Genomic DNA, 25,016 nt, shown 5'->3' on the forward strand with positions numbered 1-25,016 from the left:
CCTTTCTCAAGGGGTGAGGGAAGGAGCAGTTCAGTCTCCATGTCTCTAGCCTGCCCTGGACTGGAGGGAGAACCCTTTCTCTTAAGGGGTGAGGGAGGGAGCAGTTCAGTCTCCATGCCTCTAGCCTGCCCTGGACTGGAGGGAGCACCCTTTCTCTTAAGGGGTGATGGAGGGAGGGAGCAGTTTAGTCTCTGGACTGGATGCTAATTGTTTCAATGGTAATTTCAGGATTCAGCTGTTCACTGAGGGTCAAGACCATCAATTTAATTTCACTCAAGGCAGATTTAAAGTGAACGGCTACCTATCCCCATAATATAGCCTATTTTATTGTTGACAAAACTAAGTAAACTAAAAGAAGTGCACTTTTGTTGCTGGTCCAGGATTCCCGATCTGGTACCTTTTACTCAAGCCTGCCCCATGGTGCACTAATGTCTTTGAATTTTAACATGGTGCTAATCAGCTGCTTTACCACAGGGTTCCTGTGGTTACAGCGCTTGAATGTACTGTCCCTTCCATGTTCACTCCAAACTAATCAAATGCATCTTAATTAGGGCTAATTAATGCCTCTTGATGTGCACTGATTGGAACTCGTGATAAACCAATCTTTTTAATGAATATTTTATTCGCTGCAAAGCGCATTCTGATTGCAGTATTTAATTAGTCATCATCAGCGTTATGGGGTGAGCTGATATGAAGTTATTTTAAGAAATGTTTTCTTATTTATTATTATTATTATAATTATTGAGGAAAGCGACAGCAAGATGTAACAGGGAAAAAAATATCTCATATTAGCACAATATTTTTGTTTTTCAATAGTTTCTATGTTCCACCTGAGCCTCAAACTAATCTGCCAAGGTGCTCATAAACAGCTCACTTGGGTTCGTTTACCTGCATCACATGAAGTAAATGGGAGAGCACTGCCATCAGATCTGTAGAGCAGGGAAAGTAAGATCAACAAAACCACTATGGGGCTGTTGAGACTGCTGTTGTGCTAATGTGAAGGAAGAGCATTTTAAAACGAAAGCCTTGGTTTAACTGTGCTGATTTTCCTCAGATCAAGATTTAAGTATTAATCCTGTTGGAATGCTGTTATGGTACAATAAGGAATCACACACTTCTGGTCATTTCTGATGCTTTTCTTCTTGGCCAGTGTGCTTCCCAGTGTGGTGTATGGCAGCAGAGGCCATTTGAGGCTGACGTCACTGTGAAGCTGTGGGTTTGATCATTAAACATTGATCGATTTATGGTGTTTTTTGTAAAACTGTTTTTTTTTGTTTGTTTGTTTTTTTTAATTTAGTCCAATTATTTTTTTTATTATTTTTCCCCAATTTGGAATGGCCAATTATTTTTTGTATTATGCTCAGCTTACCGCTACCACCCCTCCATTGACTCGGGAGGGCGAAGACGAACACACACTGTCCTCCGAAGCGTGTGCCGTCAGCCGACCGCTTTTTTTTCACACTGCGGACTCACCATGCAGCCACCCAAGAGCTACCGCGTCGGAGGACAACGCAGCTCTGGGCAGCTTACAGGCAAGCCCGCAGGCGCCCGGCCAGACTACAGGGGTTGCTGCTGCGCGGTGAGCCGAGGACACCCTGGCCAACCTAACCCTCCCTCCCCCAGGGCGAAGTTCGGCCAATTGAGCGCCGCCCCCTGGGAGCTCCCGTCCTCGGTCCTGGACTCGAACTCGTGACGTCCAGACTATAGGACACATCCTGCACTCTACACAAGTGCTTTTACTGGATGCGCCACTCGGGAGCCCTCGTAAAACTGTTTTTATGCAGGAAAGCCCTTTACAGGGTTGTGGATATGCAGTAGTATATCTAAAGGATTTGGGTGTGGTGTTAGCTAGATGTAAACATACATAATATCACAAACAAAGGGTTAACAAGTAAGCAAGATTGCATCCCTGAGAGTGGTATCAATCCAAGTATAGAGATCAGCCACAACGCATCAATACATACAGCATGAAATCGAAACAGAATCAGAAAATTATAGCAAACCCACTGCATTATAATTCCACACACATAACAGAAGACAGACACAGGCTGCAGAATTGTATTATACTACAGAAGGCACACTGTGCACAACAGGTGTTGGACAAAAAATGAAATGCAGACCATCTTCAAATACATGGCAAAGATCATTGAGCACGGTTCTGCTAATTCTAGTCATCATCTACCAAGGCAGCAGGGCCGGGGATATCAAGATATTCAGTGAAACAAACAGAGTGCAAGCACCCTACCCAGGTCATTCTGCATGGACTCTCGCTGGAGGAGTGTGTAGGACAGACATACTGTGCATATACAGATAGCTGTATGTATACAGATACAATGGATATACACTCACAAACAGCTTTAACAGGTAAAGTGCTAAATCTCCTACAATAACAAGTCGTTTGTGTTCACATTGTCACCTGCTGTTCACTCACATTCTACCACTGAGACTCCGCCTCTCATCTGCTGCTCACTCACATTCTACCACTGAGACTCCGCCTCTCATCTGCTGCTCCCTCACATTCTACCACTGAGACTCCGCCTCTCCTCTGCTGCTCCCTCACATTCTACCACTGAGACTCCGCCTCTCCTCTGCTGCTCCCTCACATTCTACCACTGAGACTCCGCCTCTCCTCTGCTGCTCCCTCACATTCTATCACTGAGACTCCGCCTCTCATCTGCTGCTCACTCTCATTCTATCACTGAGACTCCGCCTCTCATCTGCTGCTCACTCACATTCTACCACTGAGACTCCGCCTCTCCTCTGCTGCTCCCTCACATTCTATTACTGAGACTCCGCCTCTCCTCTGCTGTTCACTCTCATTCTATCACTGAGACTCTGCCTCTCATCTGCTGCTCCCTCACATTCTATTACTGAGACTCCGCCTCTCCTCTGCTGTTCACTCTCATTCTACCACTGAGACTCTGCCTCTCATCTGCTGCTCCCTCACATTCTATCACTGAGACTCCGCCTCTCGTCTGCTGTTCACTCTCATTCTATCACTGAGACTCTGCCTCTCATCTGCTGCTCCCTCACATTCTATTACTGAGACTCCGCCTCTCCTCTGCTGTTCACTCTCATTCTATCACTGAGACTCTGCCTCTCATCTGCTGCTCCCTCACATTCTATCACTGAGACTCCGCCTCTCGTCTGCTGTTCACTCTCATTCTATCACTGAGACTCTGCCTCTCATCTGCTGCTCCCTCACATTCTATCACTGAGACTCCGCCTCTCATCTGCTGCTCCCTCACATTCTATCACTGAGACTCCGCCTCTCGTCTGCTGTTCACTCTCATTCTATCACTGAGACTCCGCCTCTCATCTGCTGCTCCCTCACATTCTATCACTGAGACTCCGCCTCTCATCTGCTGCTCACTCTCATTCTATCACTGAGACTCCGCCTCTCATCTGCTGCTCCCTCACATTCTATCACTGAGACTCCGCCTCTCCTCTGCTGCTCCCTCACATTCTACCACTGAGACTCCGCCTCTCCTCTGCTGCTCATTCACATTCTTTCACTGAGACTCCGCCTCTCACCTGCTGTTCACTCACATTCTATCACTGAGACTCTGCCTCTCATCTGCTGCTCCCTCACATTCTATCACTGAGACTCCGCCTCTCATCTGCTGCTCCCTCACATTCTATCACTGAGACTCCGCCTCTCCTCTGCTGTTCACTCTCATTCTATCACTGAGACTCCGCCTCTCATCTGCTGCTCACTCACATTCTATCACTGACTCCGCCTCTCATCTGCTCTTTAAGGCCACTCCCCAACTGACAAGAGCCCCAGCGTGCCAATGACCAGATGGGGCCCTTAAAAGAGCACTGCCTTCTCCTGGTCACATGGGTAATGTAACTGGATAACTGTTAATGCTTTGGAAGCCGGTTAAAATGGAGCTGTAGTTGGTTACAATACCTGGATTTTTCTATTATGTTCAAACTTTTTTCATTTTAAACCCTGAACTATTGTATTATCATTGTCGGACTATGCCTGGTGTATGGTCCGTACCCTCATTGCCAGACCATGCCTGTGGTATAGTCCATCATCCCTCATTGTCAGACCATGCCTGGTGTATGGTCCGTACCCTCATTGCCAGACCATGTCTAGTCCATATCCTCATTGTCAGACTATGCCTGGTGTATGGTCCGTACCCTGTATGGTCCGTACCCTCATTGCCAGACCATGCCTGGGGTATGGTCCATCATCCCTCATTGTCAGACCATGCCTGGGGTATGATCCGTATCCTCATTGTCAGACCATGCCTGGGGTATGGTCCGTACCCTCAGTGTCAGACCATGCCTGCAATATGGTCCCTCATCCCTCATTGTCAGACCATGCCTGGGGTATGGTCCATCATCCCTCATTATCAGACCATGCCTAGGGTATGATCCGTACCCTCATTCTCAGATCATGCCTGCGGTAAGGTCCGTATCCTCACTGTCACAGCCCCGCACACAGCCCTCACTGTCACAGCGCTCACTGTCACAGCCCTCACTGTCACAGCGCTCACTGTCACAGCCCTCACTGTCACAGCACTCACTGTCACAGCCCGCACACAGCCCTCACTGTCACAGCCCCGCACACAGCCCTCACTGTCACAGCCCCGCACACAGCCCTCACTGTCACAGCGCTCACTGTCACAGCACTCACTGTCACAGCCCCGCACACAGCCCTCACTGTCACAGCCCCGCACACAGCCCTCACTGTCACAGCCCCGCACACAGCCCTCACTGTCACAGCGCTCACTGTCACAGCACTCACTGTCACAGCCCCACACACAGCCCTCACTGTCACAGCGCTCACTGTCACAGCCTGCACACAGCCCTCACTGTCACAGCCCCGCACACAGCACTCACTGTCACAGCCTGCACACAGCCCTCATTGTCACAGCCCCGCACACAGCCCTCAGTGTCACAGCCCTCACTGTCACAGCCCTGCACACAGCCCTCAGTGTCACAGCCCTCACTGTCACAGCCCCGCACACAGCCCTCACTGTCACAGCCCGCACACAGCCCTCACTGTCACAGCCCTCACTGTCACAGCCCCGCACACAGCCCTCACTGTCACAGCACTCACTGTCACAGCCCCGCACACAGCCCTCACTGTCACAGCACTCACTGTCACAGCCCCGCACACAGCCCTCACTGTCACAGCACGCACACAGCCCTCACTGTCACAGCCCTCACTGTCACAGCCCCGCACACAGCCCTCAGTGTCACAGCCCGCACACAGCCCTCACTGTCACAGCCCTCACTGTCACAGCCCCGCACACAGCCCTCAGTGTCACAGCCCTCACTGTCACAGCCCCGCACACAGCCCTCAGTGTCACAGCCCTCACTGTCACAGCCCCGCACACAGCCCTCACTGTCACAGCCCCACACACAGCCCTCGTTGTCACAGCCCTCACTGTCACAGCCCCGCACACAGCCCTCACTGTCACAGCCCCGCACACAGCCCTCGTTGTCACAGCCCTCACTGTCACAGCCCCGCACACAGCCCTCAGTGTCACAGCCCTCACTGTCACAGCCCCGCACACAGCCCTCAGTGTCACAGCCCTCACTGTCACAGCCCCGCACACAGCCCTCAGTGTCACAGCCCTCACTGTCACAGCTCGCACACAGCCCTCACTGTCACAGCCTGCACACAGCCCTCAGTGTCACAGCCCGCACACAGCCCTCGCTGTCACAGCCCTCACTGTCACAGCCCCGCACACAGCCCTCAGTGTCACAGCCCTCACTGACACAGCCCCGCACACAGCCCTCACTGTCACAGCCCCGCACACAGCCCTCACTGTCACAGCCCCGCTCACAGCCCAGCTCACAGCCCTCACTATCACAGCCTTCACTTCCAGCCCAGCTCACAGCCCCACTTCCAGCCCTGCTCACAGCCCAGCTCACAGCCCTCACTGTCACAGACCCGTTCCCAGCCCTGCGCCCAGCCCTGCTCACAGCCCCACTCACAGACTCACTGAGGATCCAGAGCGGCTCTTAATGATCTCCATTGCATCATCTGATTGTGAAACATTAACGACTCAGAGACTTCCCAGGCTGCAGAGTGAGCACATGATTAGTAAGAATATTAAGATCCTAATCTTTAATAAATTCCCTACAGACACGGTAACTCACATGGCTTGCATGAAAAGGAAGCATCCTGACTTGTACCTGACCTTGAGGCCTAAATTACCTCCCCCTCCTTCTCTATCAATCCTTTTCTCTCTCACTCTTTATTCCTCATTTCCCTCTTTTTTGCCCTCATTCGCCCTCCACCTCTCCTCTACCTTATTCATCTCTCTTCAGTTTTTCATCCACCCCTCTCTCCTTTCCCCCTCAGTCACCTCCCTATCGCACCCCTTTCTCCCTCCCCGTACGGTAGGGAGTACATTAACACACAGCCCAGGTAAAGACAAGTCAGAGATCTGAAGAGAGGAAAACTACTCACAATCAGAGAGAAGCATGGATAGAAATGTCTGCCTAAAGTAAATTTAAGCTCTGTTTCTGAAAATTAATAACTTGCTCTGAGCAGAGCAATCACATTAAAGCACAGCCCGGATCAGGCCCTGCAATGGACGTGGCTGCACCCAAATCTCCTGGTGTCTAATCTGTTCGTAAAGCACACAGTGGGGGTCAGGGAGAGAGTAGGTGATTAAGAGGCAGAGGAGGGTGGGCATCAGTGTTATCATACCTGGGCCAGTCTCTCTGCTGCCAGTGGACCCCATTGTCTCCACAGAGGATCCTCATCTGTCAGCGGTTTCAAAATTCAAAAATAGTCTCTGAGAAATTGCAAGTTGATTAATCTCATTGCATTCACTTCTGAGCTGGATTTCACCCATAACACCGAACCATTTTCAACAGGGGGGTCTCAAAACCAAGCAGCTGCCTCTGTACGGCTACACACAGGCTGCTCCTCTTGCACAGTTCCCTGTGAGATGGGTACAGTGGCTCCATCCTTACCATTATATCAGATCTATATGACTTGATAGAGAGTGTCAGTGCCCCCACCAGCCCGTCCCCAGAGCCTCAGTGCCTGAATGCTTTAGCTTCTGTGATAAAGCCTTCAAGGTCAAGGTTGGTCTGCGCCCTTGAAATAGTACCCAGACTCAGAAACTGCACTTCAGCACTTGTTTGTGCACTTCTATTATATATCAAACAAAACAAAGGTTTAAACAAAATAAACACTACACTACAAAACAAAACAACACCCAAGCTTCAGCAATCTCGTGTATTATTTATTTTTCTCTGTCCCACTGTTCAGGCCTGGCATGGGCCTTCACTGAACCATCTCCCTCTAAACAAACATTTACTTTATCATTTTATACCATGTGGCCAGGGGTTGATGGACAATTAATCATGTAATCGCCACCTAGACACATTCCACACTTTTAATTAATCAATAAAACATATAAACAATTACCCCTAACCAATTTACAGCAGAGGGGTGGCTGTGCAAAGGTGGCCATCTTGGCCCCAGGCTGTTCCTCTGCACCTGATCCAAGATGGCTGCCAGCAACCAAACACATACGCAAACACATGCACACACTTGCACATATAGACGCACGCACACGCACATGCACACACACACACACACACACGCACATACACTTCTAAAATCTCTTCAAGATTCTATTGCACATTATACCTATTGCTGCATCCGAATGCACATGTGAAATGGAGCTGCCTAACTCCCCTAACCCGAACTCCTATATATCGTTATTTGCAACTAGTCCTGGCACTGCAGTAGTTTCCCTACACTACGGTATTTATGATTTTGTTTAATATTTATGACAAATATTTTGATGGGCGCTTCTGCTGGTCTCTGGCTTCATGCCAAAAGATGAAAACTTGTTTCCTGCTACCTCGTCACTTCCTGTGCTGTAGGTCCTGGCAGGGTATCTTGTACGTGGAAGCTGGGAGCGGAACTGTGGGTAAGCTTTTCATAACAAGTAGGATTTGATAGATGTCCTGCCAACGGCATCATGTTCTTAATGATTTTGTTTTGTTATCTTTTGCGCCACATTTGCCGTTCTCTGTTAAAATGAGCCCCGTCAATCAAGTTCATCATTTAAACGAGGGCTTTAAAGTGGAGGATATGTAAATGCAGCCTGAGGAGTCATGACAACACCCTGGGGGGTCTGCTTACAATGTGAGAGGGGGAGAAGGATTCTAACAGTCATGCTGCAATAGTGTCTGTAAATGAGTACTCTCTGTGTGACTGAAATTATTAAACACATTCCGACTGGTTTCATTTCCTTGCTGCGTTAGCTTCAGCATTTCTCAACAAGAGCCCTTGCTGTTTTATAATGCATTGCCCTCAAGAGCTCCTGTTTCTTTTCTTGCTGTGCAGGTCAGACAGAGAGGGAGCACTGTAATCACAACAAGGAACACTAGAACGCGCAATCAATTCCAAATACAACCCCTTCGCTGTGCTGAGGTTAAATGTGTGTCAGGTCTCAGCAGAGTGGGGTGAGAGTTGAGTTATCCATGTTCTCACCCACTCTCTCCTGAGGGTTCTGTTTTAAAATCACATTCAGTACTTTGATGGTTACTAAAATAATGATGTCTTTGCATTTTACAGCACAACCTATTTCTCTGTTAAAATTCCAATCTGCCGCTAGTGCATGTGGGTAGAATCTATGTGATTGAAGCTCTAAGCCATTGCAGAAACCCATTCTGGGGGTAGAATGAAGCACACATATCTCACCTGGGCTTTCTAGTAGTAAATGAATAACATTTGGGATACACTTGAAGATTATTTTAGCAGGTTTAGAGGTACCAAGATACTAGTAAGTAATGGAAAGCAGCAGGGGTTAGGGTTAGGAGAGTCACACTTTGTAATCAGACACTTTGGAGTGAAAAGGCAAGCCCAGTGCTGAAAGTATTAACAGTGAATAGCATTATATTCAAGTGCGGAGTACAATGTGAAGAACCAACTCAACTAAACCAGCGCACTGCTGAGAGCGGTGGAAACCAATGTGTTGCAATGATAGGCAATCGTTTCTGAAAGTAGGAGGTACCAAACATTAGGTTAGCCCCTGACTGCGTATTGTCCAGTCCCCTTGCTCTACCCTGTACTGTACCTTCAGAACCTACAGAACTCGTACAGACTCAACACAGCAAACCAACTCATCCCTTATTTCCCTTTGGTTCCAGGGCCTGTTTCCCTGCAGGCTGCAGACTTGTACATTTTATGTAAAATGCTATTTGCTTCGAATGACTGTTAATCCCCTCTACAGTCAATTGATTATCATAAGCTCCGTATGCATAACCACACTGCAGGAGCACACAGCAGATATGCAGAAACACCAGCGATAGCATTAAAAACACGACCACCCTTACAAAACAAACGCATCTGCTTCAGATAACATGCCATACATAATGGAAAACATGCATGTGCTGGCTTCTCCTGATTGCTGTTTAGAAGGGGAAAAGTCTGCAAAACAAGCTCTATTGCATCTCTGATCACGTAATGCATTTATGTAAGTCGCACCTGTGGGAGTGCTCTCTCCTGCAGGGCTGAGGTGTGCAGCTCTAGCCATGTCTGCACTTCTCTGCTTGGCTGGCAAATCCTGTTAGCTGGAACACGGAGCTCAGTAAGAGCACAGCTCAAATCCCAGCTCCAGATGCCTGCAGAAAAATTACTTTTTTTTCTTTTAATCACCATCTGGCCCTGTTGTTTTCCTTTGCAATTTTGCAGACCAGCGAGTTACAGTATACTCTGTGTAAAGTCAGGAAGCAGAATGATTGCCAGGCACCCAGATCTTTAGCAATAGAAATGAGTGTGAAGGGATCTTGGGCATACACTGGGTTCTCCTTTGCAAGGTGCAAGCAAAGAGCTTATACTAAAGGGACGACTCATTCCTGCTTTGAGAAGTCTCTATTGTCCCACAAAATAAATCCCAGAAATATGAGCTAAAACTCCAATATGAGCCTAGAGGTGAATTTACAAAGCGACTCGTTGTAATGAGGCTGAGAAAATAAAAGACGCTTCTTTATCAGTCAGACAGAGCGTGCTAGTCTCTGACCCCTGGACATGTTTGATGCTCAGTCACTGCCTCTAAACTGTATGAAGAATACTGATCCAGCAAGTCCTTATGGAGGTACCCAATGGGTAAGAGTCGGGTATTTGTATATCTGTATATTTATATGCAGGGTTAACATCATGTTTCTTGACCAATTTATTGTACAGGAAAATTGGATTCTGCTGTAAAACACATCCTGTCTGCAATCCTGTGAACAACGTGAGCCCCACGGAGGAGGCGTGTCACTTCACACCGGTATATGTAGAGATGAGAAACAAGACTGGCGTTGGACCGCAGTGCACATTTTTAAAGAGACGGCACGCAACTCAATACTGAACTGATTATACTGTGCTGGGGAAAACCTCTCTGTAATTCCGCTACTCTTTAGAGAAGTTTATTGTGGTCCCCCATGGCAGAAGTAGAAGTGTGCCGATACTCGTATTTTACAAGTAATTGCCTTTAAGAAGTACTTGTCTGCGGGTATTACATAGATCAAAACATGCCTGTTTATTAATGTGTTGATTTCAAAACAAGAAACTAAGGACAGTAAAAAAAACATATCAAAAGGATAAAGAAGGTTAAGACAAATACTCACTTAAAAATCTAAATGAGTTTTAGTTAGTTTAATCACGACAGGATCTATATTAAATAACACTCAGATTGATATTGATTGATACTCAGTAAACAGGAACCGAGGAACTGCATTGTTTTGTGTTGTGGAATTATTCCATTTAATTAATACCAAACAACTTCACATTTCTTAAAGGTAATTATTCTGTAAATATGTGTTTCAGCATACCCCTTACTAGCATTCTCTGAACATAAAAACACTTTAAAAAACAAGCATGTCTGTCATCCATCTCCCGTCACGGCTGTAAATACATGTAACCCTGTCTGCAGAACAGAATACTGAAGGAAAAATATATTTCTGTATTCTGTCTGCAGAACAGAATGCTGAAGGAAACATATTCATCAATAATGACAGGGTATCCTTCTGAGAAATTAATTCTAAATGTTCTGAACATTCATCTACCCACGGAAAGGAAGAACATACTACAAAATAAAATGCACTTTTTTGTTCTGACGTTTTCTTAAGTCAGAGGGAACACAAGAGATAAGCAATAAACTAGGAAGGAACAATCCCTTAAGGGCTTGACACAACTTCCATTGAGTTTGAGGTTATTTCTCTGACCCTTTCTTTTCAGTTTAATTAATGAATCCTCCTCTGTCTCGCCTGCAGCACAAGGTGACCCCGGCGGCTGGGCTGCAGTCATTTTAAACACAACCACTTATCACATCACACACAGTGCTGAGAGACACACTGAATCTGCAAACAAAAGGGAATCCATGCAGCACAATGAGGCGAACATAAAAGAAGTCTGGCTACAGAAAACTATTTCTATTTTTTAAAGAGAGGCGTGATTTGAAAATGCCAACAGATCCAGCAATTGTATCATGTTATTGGTTGCACAGCATGCCACAGGTATGGGATCTGTCTCTGTGCGGACAGTATGTTTGTTCAGCCTCTTGTGAATAAGCATTGCGTGATCCTGATAAACACACTGTTTGCATGGCTTGCAAATACAGGATCCAAATGTGCATCACTGTTTCAATCTGAATCTGGAGTCACAATTCTAACTGCAGGACTTTACAGAGCAATCATAGTTCCAGCTGCCACATGTAATCATCACACCGGTATATCTAGAGAGTACAACAGCTTGATATCCATTCATCTGCTTTGGAGAATTTGTTACCAGGAAAAGGCCCAAAAGATGGCTGCCAGTACAGGAAGTCAGCAGCGAGGTCACCCGGCACATTCCAGCGATGTGTGTGAGGAACAGGGTGGAGGTGGGACGCGAACTGGTGGCCACGCCCACCGCAAGAGAGCACCTCAACCACTGTACAAAAGAGTCAGGCTTGTCTGCATTCCAGGATATACTGTAGAGCTGTTAGCCTCATCTCACAGACAGTAAGCACAGTGCTTTGCACAGCACTGCCTGTTGCATGTGCATTATACGTGCATTGTTTAATGGTTTAAATCAAATAGTCCAGCAGTAACCATTCAAACATAGGCTCGATAATTTCAAAATAATCAGTGCTTGGAACAAATCAATCCCCAATCCGTCTCCAGCGGATTTAATATCAGCATCAGTTTTGCCTCTCTGCTGTTCCCACAGTACTGGAAATGCACTAAATTATTTTGCTCACAAGAGAGAAAACTCCCAGCACGAAGTCAGTGAGGGAAGCTCGGGGGCTTTATTAAAACGTTAAACAGCACTGGAACCCCGTTCTACTTGGCTTCGTCTGCAATAAACTGTATTCCTCTGCTCGCCCAGGGCCCTGCAATGTTAATACCTTGTTTACAAGGACACCTCACAGGAGCAGCAAGCAGACACTCACTCACATTACAATTTAAACATCCCTTCCAACTAATAACAGTCGCCGTGCATTAACAGAATCTATCGGCATTGCTGGTGTGCTGCACAGTGTGTCACTGAAACTGAGCGAAATGAAGACAGTTCAGTGAATTACCCTCCTGCTTACAACCCCAGTGGTGTACTGGGATCTGGGAGAGCCCCATGCATCTAAAACACAAACTGAGAGCAGTGCTGGTCTCCACTTGATAGCAGGACCTACTGCCCAGGTACTCTACAGCAATGCTAAAGGAAACAAGAGAAATGCCTCAATGGTAAAATTAGTCTTCAGGGTCTGGTGTTGGCTCTCCCAAGTGATGAGGTGCAAAACTCTGAATGGAAGCTGAGCGAGTGGAGCTGTGGTGCGGGTAGTGATCACTGACCCACAGCTTTGAACAGGTCTATTATGATAGACACAGGGCAGAGGGAGGAGAGGTCAAGATAACAGCGATATAATGAATTGAGAGGAGAGATTCTATAGGAGAGATGTTTGTTTGTTTGAGGACAACTTCCACAGAAAATATTTCTGTATTGCTGAATACACGCAGTAATGTTTTTTCCAATCACTGTATGTTCTATTAAACGTAGATATTTTCTCTTTTTAAAAACCTAATTTACAATAGATACCGATTTAAATCCCAAGTAGTTTTCAAAATCCGCACTAGCACTTACTTATACAACTTCAAGACTCTACCTCATCTCTAAAGAAATCTCCAGAAATCTCCAGTAGCTATAAATCCTGTTGAACTCTAGCACCCCCTTCTGGCAGCCCATCACTACTACAGACTAATCTTTCATTCTAAGACGTTGTGTGTCGGGTGCCTCTTATTGTATAGTTCTATAGTCATCGCGTGCAGTTTGGGCGAGAGGACCGCGAAGCAAAGCAGAACAGTTCTGGCTGTTCAAACTATGTGAAATAAATAGAGATTGTACTCAGGTAAAGCTTTAAAATGAAAAATATTAAAATGTTTGTAAAACATAACTTTTACCTCTCCTCTCCCTTCAGTCCAAATTAGTTCAGTCCAAAATCAATGTGTCATGGTGAGACTATAGTATTTATTAAAAAAAGTGCAGCCAATCTCAGTAATATTTTCTTGTTCATCACATTTTAAAGAAACAGTGAAGTTAGTAGGATGATCCGTATTACAAAAGGTATGTGTGGTTTGGTTTTGATGTTTGAACACTGGAATTAGGTGTACACAGGAGAAGATGTGCTGGATTTTTGGCAAATACTGCACTGTGATTGGTTGATTTATTATGTGTAATAGCTGGGTTAAAAAGGGTTAAAAACATTTTTAAATAAAATAAAAAACTTTCACATGATCTTAGCAATCCTCCCACTCGGACCACCCACCACTCAAACGCAGGGAAAGCAACCTTCAATCTTTTACTTCTGTCAAACTCCCACTCTGAACACGATTCTCTCTCTCTCTCTCTCTCTCTCTCCCTCACCCTCTCTCTCTCCCCCTCACCCTCTCTCTCTCCCTCATCCTCACTCTCTCTGTCTCTCTCTTCCTCATCCTCACTCTCTCTGTCTCTCTTCCTCATCCTCACTCTCTCTCTTTCATCCTCTCTCCCTCTCTCTCTCTCCCTCTGTCACTCTCTCTGTGTCTCTTGAATTCAAATGGTCTTTATTAGCATGACAAGTCATACAAGCATTGCCAGAGTTGATGTAGCAAATGTACTGAAACAATGTACCATTTATATAGAATAACAGTATGTGCAGGTGCATTGAGAGGCCTCTGCGCAGCACCGAATGAGGGGGCGGGATGCAATATATTGCAGAGATTTCTGCTCCCCCTGCTTTGTCTTCAACTCTCTCTCTCTCTCTCTCTCTCTGATTAAGTCTTAACTGGTAAGTAACCCCAAGCTCTGTCCTTCCCTCCCTCACATTAAGGACCTGTTGTTCTTCTTCTGATTTTACTTCTTGCTCCTGCCATCCTTTGTGTCCCCATGACAACAACATGAGAAGCAGGTCACTCTCCTCGCAGCGCTGTGTTAGGAGATTGAAGAGTCGGTTAATATGAGAGAGAGGGGAGCAAGAGTCAGGAACAAACAGAGGGAAAGGGTGCATCAATCAGTGATAATAATAATAATAATAATAATAATAATAATAATAATAATAATAATAATAATAATAATAATAATAATAATGAGAATGCAATTAATCTCCCAAGAACTGCTTGGATTATAATGCAACAATACTTTGTTATGTCATATATTCTGTACTAAATATACCTTGCATGTCCATATTATTAGGACCTGTCTTCCTAATTGGGTTTGGCATCGCCCTGGTGTGGGGCGTGTCCTCCTGGTATACCCTGGCTCCCTTGATTACTCTGGAAGGCTGAACGAATGCTGTGGTTTATTTCGGCATCGTTGCTGCACTTGTACCCTGATTGGGATGGCTTCTTTCAAGACGCCTTAGATATAGCCCTGCCAAGGAGACCTCCAGGGGCCAGACAGTACCTGTCCATGGTTTGAAATTGGCCCCCGGGCTGCCAATTGCCAATCCCTGCTGTATATAATATATACAACTGTGGACAAACGTTTAGCATCACCTAGAATTCAATATGTTAACGTAACATTATTCAGCAGTTTTCATTCAACTTTATGAAGCAAAATGAATTAATTCTATAGTGTGATGCAAAACTTTTGCCCATAGCTGTATATATAGATAAGACACTACACATATAGTCAATGTCTCCCAGGACAGTCTTCAATACAAACCCGATACAGAGAGACAGCAGGAAGCTTTAACTTGTGCTCCTACCTGCAGGACCAGCCTGCATTCAGAAACCAGCTCTGCTCAGGTTCCCTTGACAACATGCAATTAAACCCTAAGCTTACTGCATATGTCTAATTGTGCTTAATTAACTTCTGCCTCTTCGGGCTTCTCAAATTGGATTTGCTGATAATACCCCCCCCCCCCCCCCCCAATGAGTAATCTGACCTAAATTATTAAAATGACATTTCGAATGATAATGATAATGACAAACTTCAGTTTTTTACCCAAACAGTGAGCTTACATGTCTTATTTTGCGGGTTGTACAATGACTGTCGCTGGTCTGCAGGTTTTAATGTCAATTTGCGGGTCACTTGGGTGGTCTGGTATTATAATAATATATAATCTATCTATCACTATCTATCACTATCACTGGATATTATCGCTTTCCTGTTCCTGAATGCTTTCCCATGCTTTTCCCCATGCGTCACCGCACTTGTCTGTTCTTCACCTACTTTCCCAGGCATAGCTGTGGGTTCCTGCACTGTGCGTTCCCCAGGCAGCTCTCTGAAGGGAGTTCTCCCTGCTCGGATGCTCAGTGATTAGATGCCAAGGACTGGGATTGGAGAGGTTGAGTTCAATCTCTGATCACCTTGGTCCTTCGTCTGCCTGCCCTGATCTTTAAAAGGAGAATTCTGTAACTCTAAATCCTACTTGCACAGCCAGCAGGAATGCTGAAGTCAAAGTTTGAGAGCTGAGGGAATCCAATCTTAATTACAGTACGAATGGTTTCTGTGGACATGCTGCAGTAGCCCTTACAAAAGTGAACCACAGCAAAAGCACACCAGTGTAATGAATCATACCAAGTACATGGTCTAAAAATACACAGCTTTGCAGCTCCTAGCATAGCTGCTGTTCTGTGCTTGCTGCTGAAGCCACTTACTGTAAGATTGTAAAAGGTTTTCAGAATTGTACTGTGGGGTCTGTGCACCTCATAACCCCACTCTAAATCCACACTGTAATGTAATGACATGGCTACTCAGAGGCTACAGACAGCCCTGTGCATCTTTTATTTCAACAGTGTCAAGAATTGCACTCAAACACATTGCTTTGTTTTTTGTATTACTGTAATGTGACCTACATAAAAGTCCCCAAAAAGAGGAGAGTTTTGCATTTAACCTGACAGTGAAGGGATTCTGACAGAATAAACATTTCAGCAATCAAAGTGCTACTTAAAAATTAAGCAAACTTGTTTTGTAAAAGACTGCCGGAATCAAGATTAACCTGCTCACTGCAACAGGAGTAACCTGTCATTTAAATACTGCCAGCTAATCAGTGGAGGAGAATGACACGCGGGTTCGCTTTGTTCTAAAATGACTCATTCTTAGTTCTTAGAATCATGTTTGTTATAAACAATTAAACATTATTTATTAAGAGGTGAGTTTTCAAGACCTGTCGTCCTGACCACAGTCCAGAATAAAAAGTATAATAAAATATAAAAGATAATGTCTAGTTTACACATACGCTAGACAAAGCAACAGTTATTATAATGTTTAGCTCCAATAATAATAATACAAATACACATTTTATTTACTGCTGCCACAACATACAAAAATACTATTATGGACAGTTTCTAGAGTTGGTTGATATTTTAATAATTTAAACGTGTGTCTATAAGTGTTGTTTTTTGGGGTTTTTTTTCTATTTTTACAGTAACATTATCATAACATAAAGAATGAATGTATGAATAGCCTATGCAAAATACTTCATAATGACCAGGCTTCTGGTTTGGAGTTGACAACCGAACACTGGTTCTGTTGTATTTAATTTACTGTATAAATTAAAAACAATATATTTTAATGGTGTCTAAAAATACAAAAAGCCGACAGGCCATTGAGTTAATTCATCAGATGACACTGCAGCAAGTAACACCAGACAGACCGTATCCTAGCAACCTGAGCAGCGTCTCTTGAGTTACAATAATAGGTGCCTTCTCTGATTTCTATGCTACAACCTGAACAGAAAGAATGGAGATGCGACAGAAAAAAAGGAAACATGCCACTAAACTCCAGGTTAGATTGCAGATGCCTGAAGCAGTTCATAATGCTGAAAAAGTACTGGAAGTTATATCAAGTGATCTGGGGTGATAGGAAACAGCACAGCAAGGTGCAATACATCATACAGGTATTGTTCTAACTTATACCTTGTTTCCATAGTCAAGCCAACTGGAGTGCACTCGAGTGCACTCAAGTGCTCCTGGGTTAGCCTGAATTTTCCAAAACCTGAGTTGAGGCACAATGCGAGTTGGCTAAAAAAAAAATAGCGTGATATTGGACGGTGTCCTAAAATCGCATCTAATCTGTCATAATAATGGAATGTTTTGAGATCGTTTCCGCTTTTGTTATTGTGGTCCTTGATTTTTCTGTATTCCGATTTTAATGTTTTAATTTTTTCCCTATATTGGAGCGCATTCCTACTCACATCCATAGAAAGTAGAACTTGACTTATTTTTGAAACACTTTTTGATTTAGAAAGGATCCTTGAAGCTGACTTTAATGACCCGATCTCCCCAAACAGTAATCAGTGATTACGTTTCATCATGATTCCACGTTGCATAATGTGCTGTTATGTTAAATTGTTTTTTTTACAGAGTTAAATTACAGGTAAGCTATTATTTTGTTTTTTCTAAACTGACATTGGCTTTCATAGAGATTGTTGCTAAGACCCGGGACTCCATGATTAGTAACGTATTTTCTGCATAGTGAAATGGTACCAAAGAACTCGGGTACGCACCCGAATTGGAGGCGAACTCGAGGCGAATGCAACATTGAGGGGGCAATTAGGGCATGTACTTGAGTTGGCTTGACTATGGAAACGAGGTATTACATGGACGTGACACTGGCTCTGTGACCCAGCAGCCTCTCCCTGGGTCCTGTTCTTTTTTTGAGGAATAGGTTGAGCAATATAAAGACATATCTGCATCTAATGGCACAGTGGACAGACAGTGCCATCTCTGCCATTCCAGCAATGAAATCTATTCATACTTTCACTCCAAACAAACTAAGCGTCTGCTAAATAAATAAACAGGTGCTCTCTAATTTGGGTTGTCCTGATCTTCATAGCTTATGATGAATGTTTTTATTCAATCACTACAAGATCCAACACTAGCTACCTGCCTTCACTAACAAGAACCAAACTGTACCATCTCCAAGCAGCTTTTAGAAAAAAATACAACCATCGCTGTGTCCCCTAAGAGTCCCCTGATTGCAAAAGTCTCCAAGGTTAAAAAGAGAGAGAGGGGGGAAGAAAGAATGACAGAGAGACAGAGGGGAAGAGAGAGAGAGTGAGAGAGAGAGAGGGGGGGAAGAGAGAGCGAGAGGGGGGAATCCTTCTGTCCTGATGATCATGCATGCGCTGTGTCACTGCTTTGTTCTGAATTAACTGTTTTACAGACAGACAATCAGATACAATGAAATGACAAAAAAACAAATAAAACATGAATATGAGGAGATTTTTGTCTAGAAGTTGTATAGCGTCATAGAACAGGGAAGGAACGTGGGTTCTGAATCTACTGGCAGAAGTTTCAGCCAATGACTTCATCGGTGACACTCGGGTAGATTCAATAACATAAGACACTACGAATTATAACCCATGTCATTCCCTTGTTCTATATTCAAGCAAATTACCAAATCGTAGAATGACATACCACTGCATTATATTGAAATTCTAGAAGTCCTTCCCTGAAACTGCTTAGACTACATTCTCTCTCCAGTCTTTCTTATTGTTATTCAAGATCTGTAGTTCAGTTTTGTGTTTAATTGTTTGAATTCGAAGCATTTTGAAACTGACTATATGGACGACTTTGCTTTGCTATGAAATTGCACTTCATTGAGTTCTTTCAACTGGACATGGCCCAACCAGCCTGTATCTAATGTCATGGAATGTGGCGGAATGCTGATCTTCATCTTGAGAATGTTGGAATAAGGGGGTTCCAGGAGAAAAACATTGAGATTGGATTAGCTTTACCACTCCCCATCAGAGTAGCGCTAATTCCTTGCTGGGAATGATTTACTCCATGTCTTTGTGCCAGTGCATGAGTGGATGGTTCTTGGATGCTGTGGTGGTGACTTAACGTATGAGGATGGCGAATGCTGGGGGCTTGGTTCTGTAAGATTTGGGGGGGGGGGGAGGGGGCAGGGAATGTCAGAATGTTCCAGACTTGTTGGCTCGGTTCTAATAGAACCTGAGATTGAGTCCCACACATTGCTTGAGCTCAATTTCCTCTGGTGGCTGTTTGCTTTGGGCTCCGTGGCTCTAGTTCTCTCTGTGTTTGTTTCCATGGACACTGCAGTGTGCATTCAGTCCAGACCATGCAGAGAGCACTGAAGAGCACTGCACTTTCATACCTAGGTCTAGAACCAGGTTAAATAGTGTGCTGTCTTGCATATAGAGCAGTGAGGGGAAGTCATTGTCCCCTACCTTTGAGCAGAAATGCATTCAGAGATATTCCATTCCACATAGGTTCTCCATTACACACTTGCGACAGCTGTTCACCTCAACCAAAATTACTTACAAGTGTGATCTGGAACAGAGGCTGCAGTCTGTATGGAAACACAGCATAAAGAGAACTGAGCCGGAGCAGGTCCCAAAGAGAGCTCATTCTAATAATGGGAAAGAGCCTTCCCTGAGCGTTCCAGTCCTAATCACACAAACATGTTCTTGAGCAGGCTGACGTCTCTCAAGTATTCAGTCCTGGCTCGTGGTACCGTGGTCACCGCACACTGCTCAGAGCAGTCTGGATTTATTGTCAACCACAGTCTGGGACCTTCACGAGCGCCTTATTAGAGCTGTGTTTAACGTCACTGGGAAATCTCCCAGAATCATACAGACACAAACCAGCTCCTGAACATGTCAGTAAAAATATCAAACTTGAGAACTAGGAGGGGAGAGGGCGGGGTTAAAACAGGAAGCCAGAGTGTGTTTGACAGGAAACAAACCCCTACCTTGTGGAACAGTTGGAAGAATCTGCTTTCTGGTCAGCGTCAGCGGCCGGGCAGCAGAACTGGTGCAAGACCGTCTCGTTTCTGTGGAAAGAGAGAAAGAACGCAGGGGAATGAAACCTCAGCACCGCAGCTCGGAGTGCAGCGATACACGGGGATCAAGATACCACACCCACCCCGATGTGCAGATCACACTACACCAGGATCAAGATACTACACCCACACATATTATTTGTGATATTATTGAACAAAGTCTTTTTCTTATAGCATTGGGGCAGTCATTGCTCACAACCTGTCAACACCCGACTGCCCTTGAAATACAGGATGAATAGCCAACACACAGAGAGCAGTGTTAATAGAGGGCATTTGCTTTTAGAAACGATTGCTTACTTTCTCATAATGCATTCTAGATATCAATTTGTTATTCCTGTGTGTTATTTCAATTTCATAAGAACTCCCAGCTGCACAACGAAGGCCAGCACCAGGTGAATGTCCAAGAAAGATTATTTGTGGTTGAAATGTACGGCGTGTAACACATCCAATATAAAGAGTGCTGCTGACCTTCAGCACCCTGCAGCTGTGCTTTCAGGCAGCAGGACCAGCTGCTGGAGTCTCAGTCGGCTCCGGGACTGAAACGTTGTGACTCGTCTAAAGTGTGTCGTCGCTAAATGTGCTTTTCATTTCGTCCATGCTCTTCAAATGAACCCCAGTCAGTGGACATGTCTGTGAGACATGCAGCAGGAAGGCAACGACAGCGCTGGGGAGACTTCAGAGGGAAGGCCCAAAGTAGCAAGGCAGCTGTAATGGCTCAATGGGCAGTGGCACGGTCTACATGTGTGCTTGGTTTTGTGATGCATGTTTGTAAGGGTTGGGTGGCTGTCACTAATAAAGTGGAGAGTGTATTTCATTCTCACGCACTCCTTGCTGTATCAGGGTCTGTCATACAAAGAGTGCAAGAGAAAGCATGCTCACAACAAAAAGCTGTTAAACTTTGCAGTTAAACTTTGCTGTTATTTTCACATGGGAGTAACAGAGCATTCAAAATGTGATGTCACACCTGGAGTGTGTCACTTCGAGTGTGACTTCAAAGTATGAGCACAAAGCATTATAGTGTGTGATTTCATGGGTTTATAATAAATGCAAGTCCCTGATGCATCAATTACTGCATGCGATAGGAAACCAAATGCAGGTCCAATTCAGTATACTTTTAAAATAAGACTGTGCGCAATAAACAGAGCTTAAATTGAGCATGTTTATTTTCATTGGATTAACCCATTGCACATCAACCCATTGTCCTTTCAGCACAATTTAAACCAACAGCACCCCCCCTGAATGCAGCTGAAACGATCAGATTCCTCAGCAAGCCTTCACAATACAGATGAGCTGGAGGTACCCACACTGTCCTGTGTAAAGGAAGCAGCCCCTCTCAGTGATGTGAGGAAGCACTGCGGAGGGACTGGGCACTGGAGCTCCTTTTGTGTGCAAAGTCACTGCACCAGCGTTATATAATAACACCAGCAATGGCTTTTTTAAAATTGCAAACAAAATCCGACATTTGCCACCTCAGCGCACCCACAGCTAAAGGGATGATGCGATTCAGAAGTGATGGGAAGCGGCAAAACAGCGAGGGCTGATGAGAGGCGAGACCATGCTTTCTAAAGCCCTTTAAGACTTGTTTAATCTCCCAGATGAGAACAGCAGAGAGTGTGGCTCAGGGCCCGCTCTGCACTGCCAATGTGGAGCCTGTCAGTCCTCATTAATCCACTCTGCTGAGAGAATGACTGCTTCTTTAAGATCTCCTGTCCACCCGCAATGGCTTTTTTAAAAATTTCAAACAAAATCAGGCATTTGCCACTTCAGCACACCCACAGCTAAAGGGATGATGCGATTCAGAAGGGATGGGAAGCGGCTGATTACTCACAATGTCATGGAGTGTGCCCAATAACACAGGCTGGCCTCTCCTGGGACTAGGCAATTTACTGAACAGATCACTCCATGAATCTCAACCTCTCTCTCTCTCTCTCTCTCTCTCCTTCTCCTTTGCAGTTATGGCCTTGGTGTCAGAGGGATTTATTAGCAGTAACAGAGATTAAATTGTAGCTAAAGTTATGGGAGTGAACTGAACCGCTGAGTTTAGCCCTGGCTTTACTATAATGGTCTCTGATGGCAATAGATGTCAATGCTTACCGGGAAACAGCAGCAGTTTTCCATTCGATAGAGCTGCAACTGATAATGTTGCTATTCTAAAAAGAGGGGCGATGCTACTGTTTCAAGTGCTGATAAAAGGCAATTGGGTTTTAAAGCCTCAGTATCACTCCTGTAAGCAGCCGGTGACAAAGCAGGAGCACTTCACAAACTGTCAAGTCAAATACTTCTCGTTAAAACTGAAGGCCAGCTCATTAGTGCTTGGGTGAGTGAACAGGGCACTTGTACAAGGATGGCATGAATGTACTGATGGAAGAACAACACATTGGGAAAGATTGTTTTCTGTGCGCTCCACCATGTGGCGTTTACAAGACACCCTGCAGGGAATGGGTCATTAGAGCGGCCACCATGGGGTCAGGAGACGTGCTTGGCTTGGAGGGGGGCAGTATCAAACTATACAACTGAGAACCAGCAACATCATACAAAATCTTAAAAGGACAACGCTGGCAAAGTTAACCCTAACCAATACTTTAAATGCAGCATAGAAACTAAGAGCAGAGGACACACAGTAGCAAAAGGAAGTGCACTTCTACTGACAGAGAGTGGAGACGGTATGGAGCTATAGTTGTGTTGTTGATGCTGAAAAGGTAACGTACCTGCGTGCTCAGAATTATTACCATTATTACAGTATTTGTATGGTAGCTTTAAATCGAAATAGAAATTCCCCTAACAGCAATATTTGTTAAGCATTAGATCAAACAGTTTCTCGCTCTTGTCCCCTTCCTTGCATTTACCGTACATGCAAACATATAATCTGTCCCGTATTATTGTCTTTTAAAGACTTGGTGTTGATACAGTTCCTATACTTGCTGCAATTCAAAACAGTAACACAGCAGGCCATATCTTCAACAGGAGGCAGTGCTTTTATTCTACTACAAATAAAACACATGCAGACACAGAGTTCTTTCCTTGAAGCTGCAGACCAGCGAGTCAGGAGGTCTTTGTGTCTTCTGAGGCATGCTGATAACCAGCCTCAGGCAGTGCCTTTAAATGCAGCACACTGTACAATAACACTGTAAGAACAAGCAGAGCCACTCACAGCAGCACTGGAGACCTCCTCTTTCCATGCTCTTTGGGGGAGGTGACCTTTCTTCATACATCCCAAGTCCAGGCCTTTGTCACAGAGCAGCAAATCAAAAGCAGGACTAGTAGCAAATGCATTCGCCAGTCACTGAGCGGAACACGCCTCACTGTAGGGCAATGCTTACAACATTCAATTAATATTTCAAAACCGGATTAGCATTTTCAAATGCTAACTTATTTGGATTTTATTTGGCCCCGCCTCAGACTTCTGAATGACATGCGGACGAGAGCCTCCTACACAGGCCCTTGAGCAGAGAGCCCTTGAGCAGAGAGCCTTGCCAGCCCGAGAGCTTGACAGTGCCTGCAATAAAGCTGCTGCTTGAACCCAGGCTCTGTGGGAGGGAGAGCTCTGGTAAATTACTCTTTAAAAAACCATCAGCCACATCAGGTCATTAAACCCCAGTGTTGCAGGTCTCCACTCAGCACTGTGTGGAGCTGCTGTTTAGGTGTTTATTCTGGGCTGCCATTATTAAAAGCTCAGGATATATCTTGAATATCTTGAAGGGGATCAGTTGCCACAGCACGTGACAAGGCTCCTGCCTTTTGAGTTTGGTCAGTGACCTCTTCTTTAGTGTAATTCATGTCACAAAAGAAACACCACACAATTCAGAACAATCATCAGGTGTGTTTTCTTTCTTTCTTTCTTTCTTTCTTTCTTTCTTTCTTTCTTTCTTTCTCTCTCTGAAAAGTCTTCTGATTCCTCAAAGCAGATTGGGAGGAAGTGAGATGGGGAGACTTTTCAGCGTTGCACAGGCTTCCCCAACGCTGATATTTATCTTCTCGCAATCAACCTTCAGGAGTCTTTTCAGAATTAATTTGTTTGAGTCTCCTGTGACCTCAGTGCCAGGAAGTGAAGACGGGGTGATGATCGCGCTTGTCCTGGCATGATGTCATCAATCCAGCGTCGACGTGCCACAAATAAATAAAGCAGGTGAGCAAACAGGCTCTGGGACTCCAGAGCACTGCAGAGGAGATGGGATTTAAAAAAGCACACAAACAGAGGAGCAGCTCGGAACACCTTTTAAACCAGCGCTTAACTGGGATTAAGCACAGACTGTGGACTAATTTCAAATGGTTCAATTACATTTTAGATCATGTTTTCTCTTATATCAGTTCTGCACCAACACTGACATGAAAAACAAAGCAAGATGCATGTTGCAAGCTGGCATTGCTGTTTAAAACTACAAGTTACCTTTTAGATGTACCTTTATCTTTTACAGTCAGTCTATCAAGGGTGTCAATGGAAACTTATTAAGACTTTATTGACTAGTTTGAACTGCAGCCCTTGCTGCTATACATGTCTTAGCACTAGCTTTTAGCTTTATAGAAAGACTAACCTACGATATCTAAATAAATAGTTTGTGTATTAAACAGAGAAATAAATAAAAATAGGCATGTATATTAGTATACAAGTTTAGTGTCTGCTGTATTCAATACAGTTATAACAAGGAGCCGCACACCTGCGTCCGGAGCTTCCCCCGAGTCAAAGTGAAATGAAAGAAATCAGGAAAAGAAACAGCTCAACAGCAAAGGCGGATGAGAGGCGAGACCACGCTTTCTAAAGCCCTTTAAGTTT

General features: G+C 44.8%; 1 protein-coding gene across 5 annotated transcripts in view; it reads right to left on the reverse strand.

The window, feature by feature from the left end:
• The window catches only part of LOC117419821 (IQ motif and SEC7 domain-containing protein 3), a 76,641-nt gene that overhangs the window by 45,748 nt on the left and 5,877 nt on the right, over window positions 1–25,016 (reverse strand). For all 5 annotated transcript variants that reach the window (XM_034033041.3, XM_034033043.3, XM_034926369.2 and 2 more), the window contains exon 2: window positions 20,156–20,236. In XM_034033041.3, coding sequence (XP_033888932.3) covers window positions 20,156–20,236 — 81 coding nt within the window. The remainder of the gene's footprint in view (window positions 1–20,155; window positions 20,237–25,016) is intronic.

Source organism: Acipenser ruthenus, chromosome 14 (assembly GCF_902713425.1).
Source record: "Acipenser ruthenus chromosome 14, fAciRut3.2 maternal haplotype, whole genome shotgun sequence".
Taxonomy (NCBI): domain Eukaryota; kingdom Metazoa; phylum Chordata; class Actinopteri; order Acipenseriformes; family Acipenseridae; genus Acipenser; species Acipenser ruthenus.